At 47.1% G+C, this 18,675-nt stretch overlaps 6 protein-coding genes across 6 annotated transcripts; all 6 read right to left on the bottom strand.

Moving 5' to 3' along the window:
• Nucleotides 1–235: 235 nt before the first annotated feature.
• EJ05DRAFT_496194 (uncharacterized protein) lies at nt 236–1,524 on the bottom strand (the record flags this gene model as incomplete). The annotated part of the gene is made up of 2 exons (XM_033746354.1): nt 236–1,167; nt 1,227–1,524. 2 exons carry the CDS (start codon nt 1,522–1,524, stop codon nt 236–238), a joined length of 1,230 nt encoding a protein of 409 aa, XP_033605811.1.
• Nucleotides 1,525–2,229: 705 nt separating this feature from the next.
• EJ05DRAFT_427244 (FAD-binding domain-containing protein) lies at nt 2,230–3,738 on the bottom strand (the record flags this gene model as incomplete). Its single annotated transcript, XM_033741512.1, has 1 exon — nt 2,230–3,738. A coding segment is annotated over one exon (1,509 nt), but the record flags the coding sequence as incomplete, so codon positions are not given.
• A 2,446-nt stretch (nt 3,739–6,184) lies between these two features.
• On the bottom strand, nt 6,185–7,647 carry EJ05DRAFT_530188 (uncharacterized protein; the record flags this gene model as incomplete). Its single annotated transcript, XM_033748955.1, has 2 exons — nt 7,231–7,647; nt 6,185–6,999 (listed from the first exon to the last, which is right to left on the bottom strand). The coding sequence occupies exons 1-2, from the start codon at nt 7,325–7,327 to the stop codon at nt 6,185–6,187; spliced, it is 912 nt and encodes a 303-aa protein (XP_033605809.1). The 5' UTR covers nt 7,328–7,647.
• Nucleotides 7,648–10,103: 2,456 nt separating this feature from the next.
• On the bottom strand, nt 10,104–10,828 carry EJ05DRAFT_472265 (snodprot1). Its single transcript, XM_033743148.1, has 2 exons — nt 10,529–10,828; nt 10,104–10,443 (listed from the first exon to the last, which is right to left on the bottom strand). The coding sequence occupies exons 1-2, from the start codon at nt 10,754–10,756 to the stop codon at nt 10,255–10,257; spliced, it is 417 nt and encodes a 138-aa protein (XP_033605808.1). The 5' UTR covers nt 10,757–10,828; the 3' UTR covers nt 10,104–10,254.
• A 700-nt stretch (nt 10,829–11,528) lies between these two features.
• On the bottom strand, nt 11,529–12,525 carry EJ05DRAFT_472263 (uncharacterized protein). Its single transcript, XM_033743147.1, has one exon. It carries the CDS (start codon nt 12,505–12,507, stop codon nt 12,007–12,009), a length of 501 nt encoding a protein of 166 aa, XP_033605807.1. The 5' UTR covers nt 12,508–12,525; the 3' UTR covers nt 11,529–12,006.
• Nucleotides 12,526–16,551: 4,026 nt separating this feature from the next.
• On the bottom strand, nt 16,552–18,304 carry EJ05DRAFT_36039 (uncharacterized protein). The gene is made up of 2 exons (XM_033741058.1): nt 17,693–18,304; nt 16,552–17,644 (listed from the first exon to the last, which is right to left on the bottom strand). The coding sequence occupies exons 1-2, from the start codon at nt 18,105–18,107 to the stop codon at nt 16,956–16,958; spliced, it is 1,104 nt and encodes a 367-aa protein (XP_033605806.1). The 5' UTR covers nt 18,108–18,304; the 3' UTR covers nt 16,552–16,955.
• Nucleotides 18,305–18,675: the final 371 nt, after the last annotated feature.

The following is an 18,675-nucleotide window of genomic DNA, read 5'->3' as shown; positions in this document are numbered from 1 at the left end:
CGTAGATTGTGTGTTGCGTTTTGCAGAGGCCCGGTTGCTACGTATGTGACCCATGTTGTTGCACAGCTTAGTACTACCTGCATGCCGTACCACATCACCTCTTCTCCCGCCGGGATGTGCTCTGCGTAGAGAAGGCGAAATGTGGGGTTGACGAGGGCAGACGAGGTTTGGCTTATGAGGAGCTGCGTGTAGAATTCCCAGCGATGCTGTGTTTTGTTTTAGAAAAGGGGAAATTCTATGGATTTGGGTTGAAGGGGGGAAAGGACGAGGATGAGGAAAGGGTTCGACTGACTTTGTATCCAAACGCATCTTGTCGTGCGATGCCGATGATGCCCCATATCGGCACGAGGAGGATGATGGCATAGCCCGCCACGAAGCATTTTTCCAGCGTGAACTTCCACCTGCGGTGTGCGGCGTAGAATGCTGTTGTGCAGATGACGAAGAAGATGTATGTGGCGAGGGAGTAGAGGGAGTACTCCAGTGTGTTTGGGGTGAGCTCGGAGTAGTATAGCTGACCGATGATGCTTGCTGTCGCGAAAGTTGTGTCTGTATATACCGTGTATGCGAGCAGGAGGAGCAGCATGTTTGGGTTGGCGAGAAGGGCTCTGAAGGGCGTGAGAATCTGCAGGAGGGCGGTGTACCATTTGTGCGTTGCGGGATATGGTTTTGTGGGCAGCTGTGGGAGGCCGAGCCAGGAGGGCAATGCGCCGGCGAGTGTGATGCATCCGACGATTGTGGACACGAGGAGGCCGGCAGATTGTTGGGATGTCAGAGGGAGGGTTGTAGAGAGGATAATTGTAACGACGAGGATTAGGATGCCTGCGATGTTGTTGGTGAGCATGGCGAAGATGGACATTGTGAAGCCGTATGCGCGCTCTGCTTTCGCTTTCTCTGTAACTGCTTTACTTGAGTGGTTGTTCAGTGACACATTCGTCTTCGAGTCTGGTGAGATCTCCTCGTCTATATTGCCTGGAGTCGCTGTACGCATACAGTGCGGTATATATATGTTGAGCAATGCAATCAGCACCGAGCTGATAATTCCAAACAAGACGGACAGTGCGAACAATGAGTTGAAAGCTCTCAACGTAGAGATACGAAGCCAGTAACTTGGCACTGTGACTGCGCCGTAGACAGCAATCATAATACTTATAAGCCAGGTCTTGTATCCTATACTTCAAGTTAGAGCCTCCGTACTATCAAATGGAGTGTAAGTCAAAATGGCGTACTCCAGAAATCAGCATAAGCTATGATTAGAATAGTAACGACTCCACCAAGCGCAAAGGTCAGCGCATTCATGTACAGAATGGCGGCATTGAGATCGATACGTCCGCTACCCCAAGGAACGACGCAGTATGTTGAGCAGACCTGGCCATCGATATCAGTTCCTATTGCGAAACCGGTGACTTGCAGTTGATAATTCGAATATATGGCGAAAGGCGTGAATGCGAAACCGACGATGAAGTTCGTGTACATAAACGTGTGATATGGAATATCACTCTTCCACCATGTTACTAATCTAGTCATCGTAGATAATCAGACTGCGCTGTGAGATGAAAAAATCTGGAGCGAGGAGGGGACTATAGATTGGATTCGGGAGAGGTGTGGTATCCTCAAGTTGGCTAGCAGTGACACTGATATGCTCGCGATGTCTACTACCACTTGGAACGCCTTGGTCGTTCCTCCAGCGAATCAGCATCAGATTGTTTCCATAGAAGGATTTGTCTTTACTGTATTTGATAGCTGTAAATGCCACACAAGTTCTGGAGCCGCAGAACATGGTCAAGGCGAGCAAGTTTGAGCAAGTATCCCCACAGACAGAAATTATCCAAAGCTCTTCTCGACACACGATAAGAATGATGGATTAGAGGAATAATATCAAAATTTGCAGCTGGAAATACTTCTTTATGACCAATAATTATCTTTGGACGCCTTAGCAAATCATTCATCCCTCATTTATCTTCGCTAAATGGCTCTCAGAGCTTAGAAGTCGTCAACGTAAGGTACACCATAGATGTCCGTAAACTCGGCCGGAGGCAAAGTGTACGAGTCCCAGGCCTTTGTCGCAATGACATCCGTCAACTGCTCTTCATCCACCGCAGTCACATCACTATCATCGTCACTATCATCACCAGGCCCTACAAGTGAGAGATTGAGCTCTGCCCGGAGCCAGGCTGCAAACTCAGCTCTTTTAGCGTTGCGCTTCGAGACTCGAATGTCGGAACGATCCCACGGCCAGTTGAAATAATTGTCCTTGTCCCATACACTCTTTACTTTTCGGGCTCTAGCACTGTTCTCACCGTAGTAGGCGACGTCATGGTCCTTGGCGATGGCAGCGTCAGAGAAGTTGATAAATGATGCTTGCCCATTCATGGAGTATGGCTTCAGAATGTCTTTCATTCGAAGAAGAAAGCCAGTGGCGTTCTGCTCGAGCCATTTGTCGGTCCACTTGATCGTGATGTAAGTGTGAAAAGTGCATTCACGCCAAGGATAAGCAGTTTCTGTTCGGCTGAAAGTGGTAGCCTTGCCACCACTATGAATAAAAGTAACCCAGAACGAGGCGTTGTCAGTCTTGAACTCGTCCTTGAAGAACGTCTGCTGCGCTGTGACAATGCGAATAATTTCCTCCATAGCCCTGGCGTCCTCTTCGCGGTCGGTGCGGAAGCAGAAAGAACTGTATTTCTGGTATGCATTGTCTCCTGGACGAGGTAAGGAGTTCCTGGCTTCCTCGTCCCACATGAGGACCAGTGACTCATAGAGGAATCTCGTGGATGGCTCAGGCATTGAACGTCTTTTGAGTTGCTTGATGAGATTTTCCTGATCCGCATTTTCTAGTTGCAGTTTGACCCTGTCCTCTGGACTCAGGCTCCCGTCAAGTGGCTGAGGCGTCATCTTTTCATCTAGCAATTTATCAAATTCGTCTTTGGGACCATCATAGTAGATTGTAAATCTGATGCCCATCTCTCCTTTGCCACCTTTGACATCAAGCATCCAATTGTTGTCGATAGTCATTTCTTTCGGCCAATCAGCCATGAGGATCTGTTGCATCGTTCGATGGTGGCTGACGCCTGCTGTGGGTGTCCACAGATATCTTCCAGCCACGACGTTCTTATTCTTCAACTTTTTGACGTCCATCTTGAACTCTGTGACGACGCCGAAAGTGCCGCACCCGGCTCCGCGTAGTGCCCAGAAAAGCTCGGCTTCTCTGGACCCAGGCGGGCTGTCTTTTCCGACTGTGACTTTCTTTCCATCTGCAGTCACGATGGTGGCTTCAATGACAGTATCAGACCCCATGCCGAAGCTTCGTGTAAACGGCCCGAGTCCGCCACCCAGAAGGAATCCGCTCACGCCCACAGATGGACATCTGCCCCCGTTAATGACATATCCCCGATGGCTCCCGTTGATGAGTGTCCTATAAACATCTCCCCATCGTGCTCCGGCCTGGACTTTGACAGCTGTAGGGGTCTTATCTTTGCTGAGCTGCAGTTTCACCGCTGTCATTCGCTTAAGATCAATCAGGAGACCGTGATCAGCAGTCGAAAATCCAGTGTACGAATGGCCACCACATTTGACAGTAATATCTTCGCCAACATCCCTCGCCTGTTCAACGATGTACTGGACATGCTCTGTCGTTTCCGGCTGTACAACGCATTCGGGCCTTGTAAAGCGGTAAAGAAGGTTGGCTGTGGCGACGGAAAGCTCATACTCTTTCTCGCCTTGGTTAAAAGCCGGAATGCCTTTCTGTTGAAAGTCATGGACTAGTTGGGCGCAATGCGACATGGTAAAAAACAACTTAGCTCTCCGGCTGTCGAGCGAGTCTGGGATTTCATCGTATCAGCGTGGAAGCGTACGATTTCCAGTATTTATATGCGGCTTTGACTGGAATGCCCCTCAGCTGAACCCATATCTGTGGCGGACCCAGCTCTATGCGGGTCGTCAAATACTGCATCACACACTAACGTGTTCAGGACAGATTGGTAGTCTGGACCTGTATTCTGGTAGAATTTATGCGAGTCTATAACCTATGAGCCAGCTGTTCTTGCTCGCGGTGTGCGTTTCTGCACATCATGGTATAGCACGGAGGAGAAAGAGTGAGGCTACGCGATGGACACAATATGAAAACCAAAGCGCCATGCTGACTTAGCATAATGCTAACCCTAATAGGTTAGATGCTTCTCGCTCGAGGACGCGTTCGACTTTCACATTCGCGTCTAAATAATTGTTCCGCGTTTTGAAAGTCGAATCGCCTTCGCTTGTGTCCTCTGTTCATCGGCTGTACATTTTGATTTCGTGTTATACGCGAGACCATGTCGTTTCGCAAGGCCTGTAGATCCATCCCTAGCCCGCAGATCCACTTGATGGTTTGAACGATTTGAAACAGAGTTCCAGATTGCATAAACACGTGCATGCGCTTGACGCATCACCGGATTTTCGGGATACAAGTCAACTGGAAGCTGTATAGGATTGGTTATTCATATCTTTCAGTACAGCATACGACCTTGGATCCTGATTCTTTTACAGTAGCTGCCGGTACACTTTGTATGATTAAGCTGAACCGGAGACGAATCACTACCGCATGATTCCCATGAAGCCACAATGCCAGATAATCTCAGGTAGTCGGTCGATCCCATTGCTGCCGTTGTTGCATGCGTCGGCCCCAGCTCTTGCGAGGCAGTATTTGCATGCCCACTCTATGTCCTCTCTTTTCGTCAAACTGATTCTCTCCCGCTCTGTCTCAATGTCAATGACCGAACTTAAGTCGTGTATCTCCTTGCCCTGTTCGTTCTTGCTGGCATGATTGCTCTGTCCATTCGAGCTCAGAATCTGTTTGGAAGAGATTGCGGTAGTCCCATCCTCGTCAAAGATGGCATCATCGAGAATGCTGAACTGATCGATTGTGATGGACATGAATGCCCGTATCTCACCAGTTCTAGGCGTCTATCCACAAGCAGTTAGGCTGTGCTGGGCAAAGAATTTGATACAGAGAAAGTAAAGGAAAACAACTTCATTTTTTGTATCTTCTGTGATACACGCACGGCGACGAGTTCGGAGAAAGAGGCGATGGCGAATTTGTACCTCCTTGCTTTATTTACGGTGCGATTGATTGTTGAGAGACATGACAGAGCTCTTTTTGACGAAAAGAACATCTTCTGGTGATGACATGTAAAGCAGACCTCAAAGATTCATGTATAGTATACAGGGTCATCTGTCCATCTGTGGATTGCAGACGTCGCTGAGGCATATTTCGGACTATCAGAACCTTGTGGCTACTGGACCAACATTATTACAGGCTAAGCTATGTAGACAGCAACAGCGCTAAATGATCTACAAGAAGATTCAAGCATGGCTCATTACTCTATCTCTAGATGGTCACTAGTATGGACGCGTTACAGAGCACTTGAGCGACATGTTTCGAATCATGGGTGATTATTTCTGAATACCAAGACTTCCTGCTCTTGGGCGTCCCTCTATAATTCAGGTCTACTGCTATCATTCTATTTAGAGATTCTGCTGAAGTACATATGTTGATCCAGGTATTGGTGTATCCTTTTTCGTGATGTTCATTTTCGATCCACTTGCTCTATCCAATGAAACGTGTTGCCCAATTCTCAACCAATCATGGTTTTCCGTCTGCTCGGTGGATAGATCGGGTATGACAATTGAGATGATACAATGCTGAATGCAATGGTAGCTCTGCCGCGTTCAAATCTAGTCAGATCTCTATATGGCGTGGGTATAAGTCTTCGCATGGTTTGAATGTCTCTCCCTTCTTCCTCTGGTCACTGGCTTCTGCAGTATGCTCGGCCCCCTTTCTCGGACCATTGCGAAGTTCCAGTAGCATTAAATTCAACACCAACATAGTAATCCTCTCACACTGACTCTCACTCCAGGTCAACTGTTGCCTTCGTCGATCATGTCATTGCACATCTCGTACGCACAGTGTGGCATTGGAGATTGGTAATTGATATGCGTCATGTTTATCGGTTCTCGATTGTCCGGCCCTTACTAGCCCATTTTCTCGAACATTCGTGTTTCGAATGCTTCATCGCACACGAGCTCACATACGAACGACCCTGGCAGCCGTAGAGGTATGTCCGCAGATGCGGTTTGGGTAATAGAGCAACCTGGGAAGCCAAGACTTACCAGTCATAGCAGTCCGAATGTTGCAGTATGTGTGGAAATCATGTCAATGGGCTTGCTTAGACTCGCCACCTTTGTCGTTTTTCCAAGAGCCGGCATAGTGATGCGTAATCAATTGACGAGGGAGCAGCTCTTCTTCTTCAGGCTTGTATGTATTGCATGACGCCGCAAAAGATCGTCCGGGTAACACTAGAACGTCACCAATCATTTTTGGCTGCAGTAGCTCTTGGATTTCTTCCTGTCCAACAGGCCTGTTCAATATCTTTCCAAGGCTCTTGTAGATACCAAATGTCATACGTCTTGGTCCAGTGAAGTCCACAACATCTCCTGTCATAGCAAGAGTCAAGTTCTGAAGCGGCACATGATGCTCTTCTACTTTTTCTTCCAGCGCGTGGACTATGTCATCGATGATTTGCAGCATATGCGGTGACCGGGGCCTTGCCATAATAGTCCATGATGCGAACTGGCGAAGAATGGGTCTATCATATCCCATATCAAATTCCCATCCGACGACAAGTCCAGCTTTGTCTCTATGTTCCAAAGGTATCCACTCGTCGATGTAGTTATCCGCTTCGCAGGAGACATCAAGGTCGGACCATACACCACCCTGATCCCACAGCAGTAGATAACGTAGTAGATCAGCCTTCAGAATAGGAATTGAAATGTTGAGGTAGCTTTCGACAATGTCGGGGCGTGACGAAGAAAATGTCCTCTGGACATACTCATCTGCAGTCTCGTCCGTCATGAATTCAACGCGGTACTCCGGATTGTTTGTGATGCAGGTACTAGTCCATGCCCGTGTATCGTCGTTCATACCATTCGGGCCCAGTTTGTACCATAAGATTTTGGGGATATTGTGCTCTGTATGTAGCTCTGCATGTGGCTCTGTATATGGCTCTGCATGTGGCTCTGTATGTAGCTCTGTATGTGGCTCTGCATGTGGCTCTGTATATGGCTCTGCATGTGGCTCTGTATGTAGCTCTGTATGTGGCTCTGTATGTGGCTCTGTATATAGCTCTGCATGTGGCTCTGTATGTAGCTCTATGAATGGCTCTTCATGTGGCCCTGTAAGGTATGGAACGGAGCGCGAACCAATGCTCCACAGGCATAGTAGTAGGACAGCGCATGCGATGGAGAACGTGTAGTTGTTGACGTATCTTGAGTGAAACATCTGTCGCAAGGACAGCATGTCTGTTCAAATGCTTAAAGAGAGAGATTCAGGAGAGTTGTTCGAGGGTTTTGAGGCTTGGGGAGCCGGATCTGAGCATCTGAGATTTTTGGCATTGAAGGAGGTCTGGCGCTGGAGCTGCATCTAAAATTGGAGCCGCCAACGTCCCACTATATACTTGAGCCCTGCAGGCATTCCTTAACTTGTCATGCATGTGGGTGCGCCTCATCCAGGGATCGTGTTTCTTTCTTACCTGTGTTGTATGAGCTTGCACATCAGAATATTTCGCAGTCGTATGAGTAACTCTAACCTACTAACCTTCTACTCAGGTGTACAACTATCACGGTCTACTAGGAATAATTGCCCTCCGCTATTCTTTATATGACCCAAGACCTTTAATCCGAACCCTGACTCTTAACATACTCAAGGAAAGGAAAAGTTACAGAAAGAATCAGGCAAACATACGTGAAAACCAACGTGAGATCCACGTAATATTGCTGAGTGGGGCTGAGTAGTGCCGACAGATCAGAGCTTTCTAACTAATCAATCCTAAATTTAATAACGCTGCTACGCCCCAGCCCCACCCGTAGTATCACTATCTATAAGATGGACCTTCGAAGTTTTCCAGTCTGTCATTATCATAATCGATGTGTTCGTGTGGTCTGAGTGTACCAACTTTACACTACGAATCTACGCCATATAGGGCCTTGATCACTCTGTATTTTGTATGAATTTCGATCAGGGTCTTGAACGGTAAAGAATCGAGGAATAGCTTTGGCGCCGAACAAGCTGCAGGACTAATCCTTGCTCCCCCTCGGCCTTTGATTCGGCACTTTAGCGCTGGGAGATGAGTGGCCTAGTCTCATGCATACATACAGTGGGTGTCTCAGCCTTACCTCACGGTGTGCGACAGCATTCTTAGAGCTCATTTCGAACATATAATACATAATTCATACAAAGAATCATTCTACTCAACATAGGTAACAGCTCAGAGATATTATAAAAGGGAAACTATACAGTTGAACTTCATGAGAGCCGCATGAAACGACCTTGAGTTATGGGAAGAACACAACCTGTTCATTTTTCCTGATCGTGTTTGCCCTACATGGAGCCTACTGCATGGTCAGCAAATTTTTACGCCACCCGCAAGAGCGGCTACCGAAATGTTAGACTGTTTCGACAACCGCCCGCACGAAGTTCACTAAATGAACCGTGCCCCATGGCATGATAACATACTCTGACATGATATATGAGCAATCTGTACCTCAGCTGTAATTACTACTTGTTTACATTGTTTTCGTTCCCTCGAAGCGTCACTACTATTCTCCTAGTTCCCATTCCAACATATTGCTCGTGTCTTCTTCGATCTCTGAGTACCCTCTCAATGTAGTTATCGTGACACTGTGGATAGCCAGGTTAACATGTAATATGCAATTCATGAACCCCCTGCTGTTGATGAAGCTGGTGATTTCAGCCGTAGTCCTCCTTATACTACAGACTCAACTACAGTCATAATTTGGATGTAAGGCGAAGAAGGCAAGGGGGCATCTCTGCATCCCTAAGTCTATCGTAGCTAACTGTAACAACTGGAGATTGATATGGATCTCAGGAATACTTCACGCATATGGTTGCCTTCATCTAGAACGTTTAAATTTGACTGAGTGACTCTGATGTGTAACAGAGGGTGCAGTTGGTGTCACCAGGTACAATTGCCTTGTTGAAACAAGGCAAGATCTTTCAGTATCATAAATGTTTTACTTGAGTGCCTAGAGACTAAACTAATGTGGTATACTCTCATGTAATATAGATGTATCTTTCAGGAAGGCATCGCCACAACCGACTCAAGAGCCACTATCTCTACCTCTTGACGGAGACACTGAAAGTTAGACGGCTTCGTCATTGCTCATATTGTCCAGTCTCACGAGTAGCGTGCTCAGTCCACCACCAACTATAAGCATTCCAATGCCTACTAGCAACACAACTGACGAATTCAACACACCAAAGATCAGCCAGCCTCGGTGGCTCAAATAGTCCCCCACTCGGAGCATCACAAGTATTAAAGGGACTGTCGGCAGAAATATAAACCCGAATTGAACTATGAGTGGGCATTGCAGGCGCGTTTGCTTTGTGTTTCGTAGCTGGTTTCGTTCCCTAACGACGACGCAGCAAAAGAAGCTTTGCTACTAGGGCTAGATACTACAGTCTTAATGTGGGCTACTAGAAGCGAAGTCTTTTGGTTGCAGACAACGTTCAAGCTCTACTAAGATCGCCAGTGGAGATAGGTGATGAACCAGGCATTCACTGTGTAGTCGTCTTATATGTATATATAACTACCTACTAAGATTAAGCACAAAGGTACGCATGGAAGGAGGACAACAAGAACGATGGAAAAACTTCAGCACAAGCGATCCAGATGGGCAACTACTCAATCACGACACATACATGCACACAGGAGTTTTACTCAAGACAGTACTATCTGACAATGAGTACTACTTACCTGTTACTCTTCTATATTGACCTTTACTCTATAATATACCTGATTATCCTTGATACCTCGGACTCCCGATATCTACTCTCTACAAATATACCGTCCATCCCTTGGGCAGGACAGATATGTTACAGATCTTACTGTCATGCCTATTAGTCTCGGGATATAGGATAAAACAATGGCTGTTAACTAGATGATTTTTGTAGTTTATCCTAGAAGGAGGACATCGGTACCCTGCATGCACCGCGAACTGATGAAAAATACGTATATATTCTGTCACATCTCTGGTGTCGAGAGGCAAAAGACTTCATATAACAACAGGACTATTCCATTTGCGGTAATAATAAGACATTATGCTAACCGCTAACCCGAGCTTTGCTCAACAATTTATTTCAGGCTATGCAACACGACCAAGTAAACAAGATACTCAGCATATTCTCATCGTAAAGCATCATCATATCTACAACCCACATTCACCGGCTGCAACCTCCTCGACGCCAGCCTCGACTCTCCCAAGTTGTGCCGCCTGCCCATTCGTCAACGTGTTCATCGCGGCTTGCGCAATATTGAAGCTGCCGTCGGTCGTGCCGTCTACAGCGAGGACGTTCACGCTTTGAGAGCCGTAAGTGAGTTTGTAGCATTTGCCGCACTGTCAAAAAACATCAGCATTTCTCCAAGCATATATCCATGACGAGAGCAGAGGGAGAGGAGAGAGATGGGTGAAGGATACTCACGTTAGCCGAGTTCCAGCTTTGCACCGGTCCTGCACCACCCACGTTGGGGAATTTAGGTACTTGGCCGAGAGTCGTCCAGCCGTAGCGTGTGATGAGACCATTTGCGCCGTCGGAACATTGAGTGTTGGCAAGAGGTGTGGAGGAGGAGTCGTAGACATTGTCGAAGGAGACGGAGACAGCGGTGGCAGAAGCCGCGAGGGCGAGGACGGATACGAGAGAGAACTGCATTCTGATGTTTGGGCGGTAGTTGGGATGATGACTAGGTGTGTATTGTGTTTTCTGAGAGGTGCTGTAGTGATGATGGATGATTGATTGCAGAGTTTGTTGATGATGAGATATATTTCACGATGAAGGACCACAGCTTTATATATCACTACAGTACCTCCTTCCTTGTGCTTCATTTCCGTGCTCTCGAAAGCATCAGCTGTTAGAATATCCACCAAAACAAACGACCAAGACCAGAGACACCCAATACGGCAACCTTAGGTAAGGTTCACCCACGCAGAAGCCTTGCCTAGTAGGTGTGTCATACGTCATAAATTATTGGATGTCGCAGCTTAACAGGTTTGCGTCGTGAGACTCCGCTACCAGACCGCGCCATTAGAAGCATTAGGGATGGTCAAGTGCGATCCATGTGCGTCGTCGATAGCCGTTGCAAGGAGGCTGAGGAGAACGGCTCAGTTGGGTCATCGGAGTCCACGTGAGAATCTTGAGAGGTTGACGTTGCCAGGCCGCCAAGGCACCCCACAGTTTGTAAGGGGAGATCGACGTTGACAGCGCTATTTTTGGGTTGCTAGGCGGCCGGCGCTTTATTGATTGCCACGGCTGGAGGGTTACACGTAACGCGAAGTCACATCGGACTGCCGCCATGAGCGAATTCTCCGTGGCCTGAGCTGGTGACTTGCAGGTATCATGACGAAGTCTTGCACTGCCATGATCTGGTTCGCCACGGATCGCTGAAGAATTACGAAGCAGCGTGAGCACTAGCTAGCCCATCCACTGTAATGGGATGGAAATACTTTATTGATTGTCATTGTCGTGTACCAAAACGATATAGACAGGTCTCTTTACTGCGCAAAAGAACTTGTACTCCGTTCCGATACACCGGTGACCATGGCTCCGGTATATCGTGCCGAGTCGTACCGTCCCCTGCGGCTCTCCGGCAAATATAATACCTCCAAAGTCCCGCGGTTTCGGTGTATAATACCCCAGCTTCTATAACCCCGTTGGGCATCTTACGCTCTACAAAAACCACGCAACGACACCGGCAAACAGTGCAAGGAAGGTTGACGTTCCAACCTGCCCATTGGCAGCAGTGGCCGCATTTGAAGTCGCGCTTGGCGCTGCCTCTGTTCCACTCGGGGTGCCTGAGCCTGAGGCTGCAGGAGTAGGCATTTCTGATGGGCTGGGTATAGCTGATGGGCTAGGTGTTACTGACGGATTGTCTGCCTCGTCGTTGTCAGACAACATGCCGCCAGCTACCATCGCTCCCTCGGGTCGTACATTTCTTGGTGCTGTCGCAGCTGCCGAAGAGTACGCGTCGATGGTGTTATCACCGTCTGATCTATCAATCTGTCAATCATGTGATGCAGAGCATACAAAAGTGGTTCATACGGGATATTGATTCCGCCAACCATGCCACTCTGGCAATGTTGCGCAGTCGTGCAGTAATACCAGATTGGGTCCGTGTTGGTCACGTCAATGGTGAACTGCTGCGTAGCCTCTGCATCGAGGTTTGTATTGTCCGTGAAGTTCAATCTGCCACTGTAGAAGCCACCATCGCTAGGTGTGCAAGGGCTCGAAAAGGCGCCTTGAGCTACGTCGTGATCTGGGTAGAACGTAAAGCGGACTTGATCACCCACTGCCGCAGTCACAACTTGAGGGTCGAACTGAAGCTGCCGATCATCACCAACAGTGACGTCGTGGAGTTCAGCGAGGACGACTGGTACAGCAGCAGCGATGGCGTAAGCGTACTTCATGTTGGGAGATATATTCTGGTAAGGCTGTGAGGCTGATGATTGGTCAATTGACTAGCTGATACTGAGTAGATCTAGTATTGATGGGTCGAGCACAATTGAGCAAGTTTGAGAAGAACGATAATTGAGTGGGACATGTGGGAAGGCACAGCTACTTAAGGACGATGTCTCGCTGTCATCATCTATCTTCTCCTCAGCTACTTTCAGCCAACGAAAAGAAGCAACAACTCGACCGCCCTTGTTCTTCGGATCGAAGCGAAACCGACTAGGAGTACACGGCCTAAGGAGGCTGTGTATTCGAGACGCTTTCTATCACACCAAGTAGCGCTAGTCCCGCTGTTACCCATCGCTCGCTGTCTGATTCGTTTCTGAGTAGCCAGTACCGCAGTCTGACGGTAATCTCATACGCCGCAGTTGTGTTTGAAGAGACGCCTGGGCATGCATGGTCAGAGTCTTACGGCAGAGAAATCAAGCCCAGATTACTGACGACGCTTTGCTTTCCATTACTTCATAACTCGAGTTGCATTCTAGAAGGAGCCTGGCAAGTTTGAAAACAAGGAATGAGTTTAATTCGAAATTAGTATTATCACGATCGAAGAAGCGGACCGATCTGAAAGAGCACATGGCCCAACTCACGGAATCAGCATCTTCCCGTGTAAGCTTGTGAGACGCCTCTCACAAATTGAATGGATCCGCACGACGACAGCCAATCCTGTCTGTTTCGACCGTCAGACGTCTTCAAGCGCTTTCAGAACGGCGGGGTAGGCTAAGCCCGCAAAGCAACGGGTAGGCCCCTGCCGAGTGAAGACCCCGGCCCACCTCACGACGCTGATCGCGCGAGTCTAATTAGTGGGGTACTGGTGTTCTAAGTCAACTTCGACAGACAGAAAGATTTAAGATATGTTCTGTAGTCATATCTGCAAAATGTGTAATTCGATGGACGACCCTGACTTCGGAAACATACTTCTGGTTCTGCTGACACGGCGTTGCAGAATACGATTGTAAAGTTCACGTACCCCTGGAAATGGAAAATCATGCTGACTGCGCCTAGTTCAGTTCGGTCCTCTAGCTGAAGTCTCGAGGGAGGCGCCGAATCGCTTAGCTCGCTGCACTGCAGCCATCAAAGGGACGCTTCATGGCAAGTACAGCGGTGAGCTCTCTACTGCTAGCTCTCATTATAGCTCCTTCTCGCAGTCTTGACTCTGAATGAACATATCATTACGTCTTGCGGGTTTTTTGGTCGGTTTATGCTAAATTGAATCGTGTTCAGTGTGGTCAGCGAAAGGCCAGCCGGGCCGCGGTACCTGCCTGACACCTTAGCTGCTGCTGTGGCACTGTAAGGCCTGTCTCAAACTTATAAATAGCCATTATGTATTTGCATACAATGAAAAGGTATATTTCACTCCGAAGGTTTTCTGCCTGCTGAGCCATTATCAGCAAAATATTGTAATCTATCACAAAAAGAGAAGTCGAAGCTTCTTCACTCGTTATTTTGATTAGGCATATGGAAATCGCATCACCCAACCTCTTCCTCCGAACCAAAGCACAAACAAGGTTCATGTTGCCGCTCATAAAAAGTACGAGCACCACTGCTCTCGAGCTGGGTCGTTCACCTCTCCACCATGAAGCTTGCAGGAGCTATGGCCACCAGCATGGATCTGATCGGCCTAGACGCTGACATCCATAGCTCCCTTGTTCGCAGTGGTGTTCTCAAGTCTAAGCGTGCCAGATTGCGTATCAATCGGGAAGTAGTTGAGGTTTTTTGCTATCGCTGTATGATGCTCGCATTGTACGTTGACCTGATTGAACCACTGCGCATCGTTTCACTCGCGTTTACATCGGTACGGTCACACTAGTCGCCAATCTCGCTAGGTTTCTGTTGAGTAGACTCTTGCTGAAGATGACACAAATATCGCGAGAGCTCGTATGGTGGAGGATGAGTACCATGGTCTCAAGAATAATATCACCACGTTCTCCTCGAGTGTTTCAAGACTATCGAGCCAGTGCTGGACAGTCTGGACCGAGCCCAAGCAACTGTCATGCATTCTCCTACAAAGGATGGGTCAGATAGCTCGCTCACTTACCTCTGCGGTCCTTTCTTGAACCTACTCCAGCTTCTGAAAAGAAATACCAGGATGGGTATTACTGTAATTGATTACAGTGGATGTGAGTGAATACTGTCATGGGTCCTGTCGAGAAAACATACATGGAGTCTCGTCATGAGCATACTTGAGAGCGAGCTCCAGTGACACCTCAGAGATGACAATCTAGACCGTGAATTGGTCTTTCGTTGTTGAGACACTCCTCGAAGTCCTTGAAGTACAGGTTCCCATTGGATAAAGCCGCATCGTGTTGCAGAAGCGCACTGATCTGATTCGACACGGCTTAAAAATGGGATCTTTCAGGGTGCTCCAAGAATGTCTCATTATACCTTGATTGTTGACAAGAACTGATGATAAGTATCTGCAACGATGCCAAAAAGTAATTTTAATACCTGACGTGCAGCATTTATTGTATACGAAACATCGCAAGCCACTGATTGGAGACAGGAATTCTGTTTGACAATGTTCTGCTACCGATCTGGGGGCCCTGGCCACAATCAGCTGAGCAATATGGGACAGGCAATAAAGAAAAGCTTACGTGCTATCAGTTATGTAAACTTGCGAAACTTCAAGGACTCGCAGCCAGCTATCAAGAAAAGCGCCGCACCCTGGGACGCATCAAAGGGGTGCTTGACAACGTCGCCAGACGAACACAGAGTTGGCCTCCTAGGAGGATCCTCAGCTAAGAAGCGTAGATGCATATACGGCGACTCATGGACCAGCAGGTGTGTATCAGGTTATACAATGGATTAAGGTCCAAAACTTGGTTGCCGCGTCGGAAAGGAAGCCACCAACCAAGAGATAATACGCTTTATATTCCACAAAAAGGCTCAACTAATCTAGACTTTGCGCATCGAATTTTACAACCTACTGCATGATTCGAGAACAAGGGTCGCCACGATAGGACCGGAGACAAGTATACTCGAGCTAGCAGTCACTGCAATCCGCTTTATGGTTCAAAAAGCCATCGTTCATCAGTTCTGAGAAATGCTTTGTTGTAGTCTAAAACCGAATTGTCTTGTATCAGTCAAAGCCCATGGCTCGGCGTTGATAATGTACGGTGTAGAATTTTTAAGTCTTAAGCAGGACGGCCACCCTTGAGATCTAATATACTCCTGTTTAGCAAGGCTAGTGATGAATTTTGAAGGATAGCCCTGATCATAATACTGCCCTATAGCAAGCTTTCAGATCTTTCCCCAACCTATGGACATCGTCATTGTTCTCCTGCGCCGAGCTTTGCAGCCTCAGAGATGAATGGGATCCTCCTCCTAGATATCATACCATGGATGCGGACCGCATGTGAAGATATTTGCCAACCTGCGATTGGTCGCTTTTCTGATGAGCCAATTCATCTTCAATGGTCGGATATCTGTGGCCACATTGACATATTCTTTGAGCTCCTTCCAGATGAAGCCACTGCTGATCCCATAAACTCAAAGGCATCGTTTTCTGACAACAAGAAGAAAGCAACAAGCCTACAGCTGCAATAGTGGTGCTCTGCGCGGTTCGTGGTCGAGCCGTTTGCAGATGGTGATTTAGGGGTAGGGACGCCGCCTTAGAGATAATAATGCTGCTGTTATGTTACCCATGTCAACACACAGTTGATAAGCTGGTATCTTACCACGTTGTTCAAAATTATGTCAAGGTAATCTGTGCTCAGATATTGTGTAAGAGCGTTGGATGGAAAATGTGGATTTAATGCTACCGTAAGAGGTGACAGTGAAAGCATTGTCCACTTCTCACATGGTTAATTATGTTCCGAATCGAGTTTAGATCAGAAATAAACAAGGAGATTCTGTGTTATATACCGAATTATATGCTGTTCGCGAACCCCAAATAGACCGTTCGCTTTTGCCTCTGCAATGCTCAACCGTGCCTGTCTTGGCGACCATTGACCGTCGTACCCAGCTATGCATCTATGATATTCTCTCAAGCATCGTGACTATTTCCTAGCCCTGGATCACTTGTACCCCAAGTTGGGGTGTATTTCTTAGCGTATTTCTTCTTCTGATTATACCACCAAAATCGCCATACCACCAGCACTCCGACCGTCAAGGGGACGCTGACCGCCCAATATATCCAAAACTGGGGAACAATAACTCTCGTTGCCACTTGCTCACCTGTACCAGAAGATGTGACCGCTTGCCAATTGAACATGGACATGCTAAACATGGAAGCCACAAAAGTGGAAGGTAGAAATAAAGTGGTAACAAAAGCTAGTGCTTTCATGGCAGCAGCATCTAGGCCTGCATCTGCAGCGACGTTGAAATTGAGCGCTGCTACGTCAGAGGATAGCTTTGCTTGGGCTACAGACAAAGAAGAATCGGCTTGAGCGATGAAGGAGTACATCTACGCACGTGAGCCGACCGTAAAAGATTTTACTAAATAGAAACTAACCACGTTCAACTGAAGCTGTAATCTGGCTGTTAGGCTTTGCTGGTATTCCGTTATTGATTCATATTCGCATTTCAGATCATACACAATCGCCTTCATGTCTCTGTGTAGCCTTGCATCTACCAGTCCCTCTCTGAGTAGCTGGAAGTTGGTGTCCAGCAGGAACTGTATAAAACGAGCGTCGCATTTTATTGTATTTGTAAATCCAATGGCATCAGTGATTGCTGTACTCAACTTGACAGTAAGCTCTGCTCGCTTAAGGTCGCTTTCAATGAGTCCCTCGGGCCCTAGGCCTTTGCTGTGATGCAACCTCCGGCCAGCCTTTGTGACGCCCAAAGTAGCCTCTATTTGATGCAAACGTTGACCCAAGTCAAATCTTTGATGGTAGCTCATGCGGCGGATGCGTTCTTCCATCATGGCTACTGGAATTAAGAGAGGGTGATTGAAGAGATGTCCAGCTTGAGAGATGAAACACTGTATGGAGTCTATATGAGGTGTAGACGCCTCATTCGTAACCTTGTTTCTCGCTTCTATGACACTTGAACCATGTAGAAGGGCTCTCGTTCTCCCAGTCTTGCAATAAGATCTGAGCGCAAGACTGAAGTTACCCAGTTGGAACATTGGTGCAAAAGATACGGTGATGGCTGTTTCTCATAAATACATTTTCTTGGAAAAAACCAAGCTCTGCATACCTATAGATTCCACAGTGCGCCCATCTGCGTCGTAGTCGAAATGGCAAGTGTGTCTTCCTCGGGTAGTTTCGAAACATGAAAGGGCCTCTTCTGGGATCTGAAAAGCCCTTTCAACTTGCAGATAAGAGACTTTGCTCATACCAAAGGACGTTATTGTTTGATGCCACGTTGGTTGCTCTGACACAAGTAGACGTATCGTAGCATCCACATCGACCGCAGTTCCTTCTATATCTGCAGACAGCTCTTGCCCACTGAGCCAAGCCGACACATTTTCATCTTCTAGATAGTCGCGGAGCAGACTTGGTGGAAGTGCCTGTTCAGATCGATGCTGGGTAGCCTCGATATATGCTAATAGCTTGTGACCAGGCTGCCAATGGCTTCTGCGAAGAATTGCCTCCCGTTGCATACCAAACATGATATGATAAAGACTCCGTCGCAGCTTTTGGAGAAAAGTGAAGATACAAAGCTGTTTCTACTAGAGATCAAGAACCCCGCAGTGTGGCTTGCAGACCAGGCCGCACGAAACTCAGCTGTCGTAGCGAGTAGATTAGCCTGATTACCGCGGACGGTATGTGTCAGCGGGCCACACTTCTAAAACTCAAAAGTCAGAAGTCAAAGTTAGAAGTTAGAAGTCTCTATAGCCATTTTCTATAGAAGTCCCTTCTAGATCTAATAGTATTAATTAGATAAAGTTATTAGCTTAAGATTTCTATAGGATTTAAGTATAGATTTCTTTAATTTCTACTACTATATATTTATAATATAACTTTTATATATTATATAATACCTATCTCCCTAGAAATCTATACTAACTAGTTCTTTTCTAAGATTATATAATACGTTTTATACTAGGAGGGCTACTAAGACTATCTACTATACGCTTACTAGCTAAAGATAGATAAAGCTATAGTAGACTATTAGAGAAATAGCACGTAAACTTATTATATAAGAGATTCTTTATATTCTTAATCTTATAATTCTTA

This window comes from Pseudovirgaria hyperparasitica, assembly GCF_010093815.1.
Source record: "Pseudovirgaria hyperparasitica strain CBS 121739 unplaced genomic scaffold EJ05scaffold_1, whole genome shotgun sequence".
NCBI classification, from domain to species: Eukaryota; Fungi; Ascomycota; class Dothideomycetes; order Acrospermales; family Acrospermaceae; genus Pseudovirgaria; species Pseudovirgaria hyperparasitica.
This window is presented reverse-complemented; position numbering and strand designations above follow the sequence as displayed.